Source organism: Vespa mandarinia, chromosome 24, assembly GCF_050613455.1.
Source record: "Vespa mandarinia isolate Hongniang chromosome 24, ASM5061345v1, whole genome shotgun sequence".
NCBI lineage: Eukaryota > Metazoa > Arthropoda > Insecta > Hymenoptera > Vespidae > Vespa > Vespa mandarinia.
The window spans coordinates 857,501-865,000 of NC_140833.1; the positions used below are offsets into that span (position 1 = coordinate 857,501).

Here is a 7,500-nt window from a genome sequence, read left to right on the forward strand (position 1 = left end):
ACAATCGGACGTTAGCACATATCGTTATTATTTCAAATGAATGTATAAATTTTGAAAAAGAAAAAAAAGGGGATAAAAAAAGGGAATTATCAATTATATAAAAGATTTAATTATCAAAGGTCATATATATACATAAATATATTTTTTATACGAGTATTCACTAAATTAATAAAATTGCGAAAAGAAATTACGATATACAACAAGGAAAGGAACTTCAAATGCTTCTTGTAAAAAGTTAATAGGTTAAAAACATATAATGTCAAATGAATGTGTAAATTTGAAAAAAAAAAAGGAAAAGAAAACAAAAAGTATTATTAATCGTCATTTATCTATAGGATATCGAGAATATAAATAAATAATGAAAATTAGAGCTAATATCGAAATATTATGTTATAAATTAATTATTAGACTAATCTCGATTAAAAATGCAATGAATATATATGTATTTAAAACACGTATGAAGATATATGTATCGAGTTATGTATGTATAATAGTATTGAATAAAGTTATATGATATAATGCTATGTTATTATATAATGTTATTTGATTTTTAACAAGATGTAATATAATATTTTTTTAAATTGAAATATAATATTTTTTTATATACATATATAATATTTATTATGCCATTATATGTTGTGACAATCAACACATCAGATATATTTCTTCCTATAAATAATAATTTAAAGCAATTTCACATATTCAGAGAATTTAATCGACTTTAAAAGGCTACACAAGCAAAAGTAATAAAAAAGAAGAAGAAGGAGAAGGAGGAGAAGACAACAAAGAGTTTGTATCGATATTTTTAAAATACACACATATATATATATTTATTGCATTTTTAATCGGGATGAATGTAATAATTAATAATATGTAATATAATATTAGCTCTAACTCTTTTTATTATTTATTTATATTCAATGATATTTTTTATATAATAATAATAATTGATAATTCTTTTTTTTTCTTTTTTTTTTCTTCTTTTTTTTTCTAAATTTACACATTTATTTGACGTGATACGTTTAACCTATTGATTTTTTACAAGAAAGATTTAAAGTTCCTTTCCTTATTGTGTCAACAATAATTTCATTTCTTTTCGCAATTTTATTAATTCAGTAAATACTCAATATAGACCTAGTATACTTTATGCTTCAATATAGATCTATGTATATATATACGTAACATGAGCTTTGATAATTTCATCGAACATTTAACTACGATGTCATTACTCCTACGTATGTATCTGTTAATTTTCTTTTAACACCTTTTTTTTTTTTGTGTAATTTCGCCAGGACCTATGATACGTCATATATATATATATATTACCAAATGACGTCGTGAATAAAATTCGTAAGCGAGACTTTTTTTGTTTTTTCTTTTCCTTTTTTCCTCCTTTACTTTTTTTTTTTTTTTTATTCCTTCTTTTTTTTCTTCTTCTTCGCGAGAGATAAACCGCCGTCTTACGGAGATCGATCGAAGGAAAACAAACTCGCATGACCGATAAAAATATCCAAAGAGTTTAGTACGCTTTTTGTTTTGTCAAGGTAATACCTAACGATATTATTATTATACGAGAATTTTTAATACAAATAAATTTAGCTTGAGAAATATTCTATACGGTAAAAAAGAAAAGAAAAAAAATGGTTTATGGCCCTTACGTATATATCGTTTTTAATGACGTCTTAACAATATCTTGTATTAAAACGCAAGCTCCAAAATATTCCTATATGTCGTATATGTACGTATAATTCAAAACATTTTACTTGGCTTCATTTATATGATCCATTAATTACGTTAACGATATGATTGATAGTATTGACTTGGTTGATAATTAATATCAATATTTTATATATTTTATATATATATACATATAATGTAATAAATAATCATAGACATTATATATATATATATATAATATTGAAGAGATACGGTATTGTTTATATTGGAATATCGTGAATTTTTATTATTATATTCATTAACGTTATACTTATTGATAATAATTATTCATTTATTATTGACCAAATCAATATTGACATGCCAATATACAATATCTTTGTATAAACTTATTTAAGAAACTAACTAAATTGTCGACGTTACTTATTAGCTAACTTAATATTTCATATAAGATCTGTATAATATCATATCGTAATATTTAAATTCCATTTCTTTCTTTTTCGTTCATAGGTAATATCCATCCCGATGATTATCTCTTAAATTACAGGAGTGATACGGGATAAGATTAACCGCTTTAATATCAATTATAAGAAAATTTTCATATAAAGAAAATATCCAATAAGTAGCCGTGGTGGGATATTCTAATCTGTTGTTGAATGTCGAAGGCTCCGTGGAATTGTGACTGCGGTCGTTCCGATCCGATAATATTTAAAAAAAGAAAAAACGAAAGATTCGCTTGCAATTGTGGTTGGGAAGGAAAATTCATTTACGGTGTTTCCCTTACCTTGGCTATCTTTGAAATGAAACGCTTTTTCATGTTGTTATTGGAGATAATAGCTGAATGGCAAGTGATTCGATTCGCTGGTGGTTTACGTCCTGTTATTCTCACCTTGCTCGACATTATCGTTGGCTTGCCAACAGCTATGTTAGCTGTTCGTATTATACGCAAGTACGTTGATGCGTATAAGTTTGTTTTGTCCTTTGAAAATTCGTCATAATACATATATAAATATGTACATACGTACGCTATAAAATTATTTTATGCATAAAATATCGTTAAGTAAAACATATATATGACGAGTATGTTGATATATTAGATGTCTTTAGTAATTGTCCTTGTAACTTTAGATTTTCATACACGTGTACATATATATATATATATATACAGGTGCATATCGTACATATCGTGTAACACAATTATTTCAGATACAAAATCCCGCGATGTTGTTCGAAACCTAAAAAATTATTTAAATGCCTTTTGTTCGTAATAACGATGTGCGTTCTCCTAAACATCATGACCCTTATCTCGATTGGATATCACATTAGCGTAAAACAGGAAACTCTTGTAAATATATTCAACGCTTCTATGCACCTTTACGTCAATATGGCGTCGTACAAATATGCAATAGATGAGTTACAACTTGTGTTCCAATGTTGCGGGCATACTTCTTACACCGATTGGTTTCTTTTCGATTGGCAGGTAAGATAAAAATCTTTCTCTTTCTTTCTCTCTCTCTCTCTCTCTCTCTCTCTCTCTCTCTTTCATGTTTTTCTTATTTTATATTTAATCTTTGATTTATTTCAATTAAATTAAAAATATGAAGATAAACAATATGATATATTTGTCCTTTAGATGGCAGATTATGCATCACGTGACGAAATGATTTATGATAATAAAATATCTGATGAAGAGTTTCGAGATCGCGGAGTACCATTTAGTTGCTGCAGTTTACGTTCGATGACACCATGCGTACATGCCGAGATGATGGATAAGGATATTAAAAGTATCAATGAGAATGGCTGTGCGGAAGTTATCAGTCCAGTTATAATTAGGATCGTTGTAATCGCATATGTCATGACTACCACGTTGATCGTCACGCAAGCTCTATTAGCTTTTTTAATCGCAAGAGTACATTAACAACAACGATGCATCATCGATACAAGCAATACGATTATTCGATATTATCTTAAGGATCTATATTTCATTTTTGTAGATGATCGATAGATTTTCCGAAAGAGTAAGATTTCCTGTTTCTTCTTTAAGCTCAATGGATGGATCTACCTGCTTCCTTACAGAAACAAATAGGTGAGCACAATCACTTAGTTTCGAACTTTACATTAAACAAAAAAATCTGTTTCGCAAGGTACGAAACATAAATTTCGCAATTTTCATAACGACAAAAATTATAGTCCTCGAGTTTTTTTCTTCTCTTTTCTTTTTTTTTCGTTTCTTTTTTTTTTTTTTTTTTTTTTATTTCTCTCTATATCCTATCTCTTTTTCTTTCAATATCTTTATCGTTAATTTAAATATTGACTGTTTTAGCTCGAGTAAAAAGAAAAACGATCGTTATATTACTTCGTCGATTTACAAATGTGTACCACGAGATAAAACAAAGTCTGGACAAAAAGGGATGAAGATAAAACGTTTATCTCTTGTAAAGAACGATTCTACAAGAAGAAAGAAAAGCCGACAAAAATCATTGAATTCTTCTATATCACGATGTAGTTCTCCTATTATAGAATGCACTATCGAAAATTCTGAAGTAGCGAGAATAAAACCGAGTACTCATGAGGAACATAGGATATCAAGGAAACGTTTGTTGACCAAACGAATTCGTTGAATTTGTTAACTTCATTATATGCACTTTCTTAAGGGCGAACAATGAGAAAAACAAAGATTCTTTAAGGGATTGTGACAGATTAAAAAAGAAGAAGGATTAAGCGTTAAGATTTCAATTAAAAAATATTCCGCACAGCACGAAATATTAATAGGGTATGTATATATAATTGAAAGAATATTGACGCAGATGTTACACCAAGTGATTCATTAAATATGTGTATCTAACATATATATATATATATATATATATATATATATATATATATATATATATATACGTTAAAATCTAATGCGCATGATTTAAACGAACGTACGATTTAAACGAAAATGATAGTATATTTTTTTCTAATAATTTGTTTTTTAGAAACGAGGAAAGTATTTCGTTACGCATGGAATGCCGTGGTATGAAACGTATGCCAGTACCCAAAACAAAATATTGTTTGTTATGATTGGAGGTAAGTTGTCTAAAAGGTGGAAAACATAATCGTCGGCAAAGCGATGGTGGAGGGAGGGGGGAGGGGGACTAGTGGATCCCCTATTTGAATTTCGTAGTCGTCGCGGCTGGATCAGTACAGTCCAAAGCATCGAACGAGGTGGTTTGCCAAAAACCTAAGGAAAAAAAAGGATTATTTCGATAGAAACGAATTCTCATGAACTGTGAAAACGTCATCAGGAACAATTTTCCTTTGACATCGACGATCCTTTTAGGTTATCAGGTACGTGCGTTTCTTTTTTTATTTTTTTATTTTTTTATCATTTTTTTTTTCTTTTCTTCTTTCTCTTCTTCTTCTTCTTCTTCTTCTTATTCTTTCTCTTTCTTTCTCTCTTTTCTTCTAATTATACTATAAGTACTCTTGACAAATTGCGAAATACAACATATGCGTCGGCGTTAACCACCTTGCGCACGTACATCATAATTATTATTTATTTCTTCCTATTATCGAACGTCGAATTTTAATTTTATTTGCATAAGTAGAAAAAGTCCATTAGGGAAACTAGCACGTACATAAATGGGATTTCTACGTCGAGTCGCGACTTTAATAGAACTGTGACGGTGCTTGCTCGAACGACTTGCTCTACGTTTTGCATTGCTGAAACTCCCCGTCGCCATAAGACGATGCTCGAAATATCCTATGTTGCTAAATTTAAAAATCGCCATTAAGAACGAGCACAATTCCTTTTGCTATAAGAGTATTAAGTTGCAATCTATATAAAAATGTTCAAATGTAGATAAAGAAAAATGTGATCGTAATAAAAATTTGAAATATCTAATGTCAAATTTTAATCGCACATACGTTAAATAATGTGTATCTGTTCGAAATTTTTTAAATTTCATTAATATATATACGCGATGATGAACAAAAATTAATTAAATAATTAATAGAATCTATAGAAAGGATCAATATATTCGTAGAATAAGTAAAGACTAATAGAATATTATTTAAAATCATATCATTATATAGAATGAGAACAAGGAAATATTTTTTTTAATATAAATTTCGAATTACCTGAGGCATTATAATAACCTGTTCAAATTTGCGCATGCGCAGCGATGAAGTAGTGCCTCCGAAGGACAGGTCTCCTCGTTGTACGGATCGTGAACTTCGGCTCTATTCGGCAACGTTCGGCACTCCACAATCGCGCTCGGGTAATTTCGTTGAAAGGATTCAGGCGCGCGTCACCGTTCGTACGAAGTACGATCTCAGTCGGAGAATATCCGCGCGTTAGTGAACTTCGTGTGTTCGCTTTTTCGCGCAACACCGTGTCGCGTATCTTTTTCTCTCTTCCTCTCTCTCTCTCTCTCTCTCTTTTTTATCTTTCCTTCTTACCTTATTTTTTCCTTTCTCGCTATCTGTCCTCTGCCTCTCTCTCTCTCTTTCTCCCACTCTCTTTTTCCATATTTTTCTCTCTTATTTTCCACGAGTGCTTGTCTCACACGCCACGCAATACCGTTCACTGGTCGTAGCATGTGCCCACAAGTTCACAGTCTCATACACGTTTATCTACCCCACCATCAGCCCCATAATAAACTTGTCTCTTATGGTTACCGTTAAAGGGCTATTTTTCGCGTCCGTTCAGGAAAAGAAAAGAAAAAGGAAAATCTACGTTTATTTCCATCGTATCTTATTCTTCTTTTAGAAGCTCGTTTCAAGCAACAAATTTCATCGTGTTAGTTACCAACGACGCAACGCGAAAAAAAAGTAACGGAGTGACACTTATAGCATGATTTCTTGGATATTCCAGTGAAGGAAACGATATCTTACGCTTCGCAGAACGACGACAACTCGTCTGGCCGAGTTCGTGCACGTGGTGGTTGAGAGTGTGAAGTGTGTTAGTTTTATTCTTTTTCTCTCTCTCTTTCTCTCTCTCTCTCTCTCTCACTCTTTTACTCGCTGTGCTTCTCTCACTCTCTTTCTCTTTCTCTCTTTATCTGTTTCTATCTATCTATCTATCTTTTACTCGCTATACTTCTATCTCTTTCTATATATCTTTCTCTTTTTTCTCTCTCTCTCTCTCACACATACACACACACACGTGCGACGCTATTGGTCGAGGTCGTGGTGTAGAGAGGAAAAGAAAGAAAGAAAGAAATAATAAGAGGCGCGTTTCGCGAGACGATCATAACGAATTTTACTGTCATTCTTGGAAAGTTTCGGAACAAGGTTGAGAGAAGGAAGAAGAGAAAGAGGAGAGTTAAGGAAGAGAAATTCGATTATCTTAGAAGGAGAAATAACTGGCCGGGAAGATGAGTTGCTGTACGAGTGCACCGATCGTGACCCAAACTTGTGAGACTCTGTTGAGCAAATGCGAAGTGCCGATTATTGACCTCGCTCATATGGGTAAGTCACTCTCGAATGTATCATAATAATTCTTCTTTTTCTTGTTAATAATTTTTACAATTAGATACGCTTAAATCGATTTCGATCGGTTTTAAAAACATTTCTATAGACCGTGTACGGATCAATTCCTCGGTTGAAGTCGATTAACGTCGTTAGTCGCGACGTTTACGAATGGCGCGAAGTCTATATCAAATTTGAATGTTATACTTTTTAATTCCACAGGGCGCTACGTCGTTATGATCGCGCGCACACGCGCGCGCGTGCAAATATATTGCTTTTATTTCTCTCTTTTTTCTTTATTTTTTTTTTTTTTTTTTTTTATTTAACGTTTTATCTTTTTTTTTCAAAGCAATATATTTTGTTGGA

At 31.3% G+C, this 7,500-nt stretch overlaps 3 protein-coding genes across 5 annotated transcripts in view; all 3 read left to right on the forward strand.

The window, feature by feature from the left end:
* LOC118442705 (uncharacterized) overlaps positions 1 to 455 on the forward strand; it is a 6,963-nt gene extending 6,508 nt beyond the window's left edge. Inside the window, exon 5 of one of the 2 annotated variants that reach the window (XM_085663945.1) lies at positions 1 to 455. This exon is cut by the window's left edge and continues 187 nt beyond it. In XM_085663945.1, the coding sequence (XP_085520071.1) occupies positions 1 to 40 (40 nt within the window). In that variant the 3' untranslated portion in view covers positions 41 to 455. The other variant, XM_035868636.2, reaches the window with a different exon arrangement.
* A 1,650-nt stretch (positions 456 to 2,105) lies between these two features.
* Positions 2,106 to 3,612, forward strand: LOC118442704 (uncharacterized). Its single transcript, XM_035868633.2, has 3 exons — positions 2,106 to 2,623; positions 2,881 to 3,154; positions 3,308 to 3,612. The coding sequence occupies exons 1-3, from the start codon at positions 2,331 to 2,333 to the stop codon at positions 3,590 to 3,592; spliced, it is 852 nt and encodes a 283-aa protein (XP_035724526.2). The 5' UTR covers positions 2,106 to 2,330; the 3' UTR covers positions 3,593 to 3,612.
* Positions 3,613 to 4,868: 1,256 nt separating this feature from the next.
* Positions 4,869 to 7,500, forward strand: part of LOC118442706 (uncharacterized) — an 18,363-nt gene continuing 15,731 nt past the window's right edge. Inside the window, exons 1-2 of one of the 2 annotated variants that reach the window (XM_035868639.2) lie at positions 4,869 to 5,010; positions 6,946 to 7,134. In XM_035868639.2, the coding sequence (XP_035724532.1) occupies positions 7,041 to 7,134 (94 nt within the window). In that variant the 5' untranslated portion in view covers positions 4,869 to 5,010; positions 6,946 to 7,040. Of the gene's footprint in view, positions 5,011 to 5,995; positions 6,624 to 6,945; positions 7,135 to 7,500 lie in introns of those variants that run through there. The other variant, XM_085663946.1, reaches the window with a different exon arrangement.

Excerpts from the sequence above, each read along its gene's own strand:
- LOC118442704 (XM_035868633.2), top strand. The coding sequence starts at position 2,331 with ATGTCGAAGGCTCCGTGGAATTGTGACTGCGGTCGTTCCGATCCGATA. Across the intron at positions 2,624-2,880 it reads GCTGTTCGTATTATACGCAA|ATACAAAATCCCGCGATGTT; the intron begins GTACGTTGATGC and ends CAATTATTTCAG. Across the intron at positions 3,155-3,307 it reads GGTTTCTTTTCGATTGGCAG|ATGGCAGATTATGCATCACG; the intron begins GTAAGATAAAAA and ends TTTGTCCTTTAG.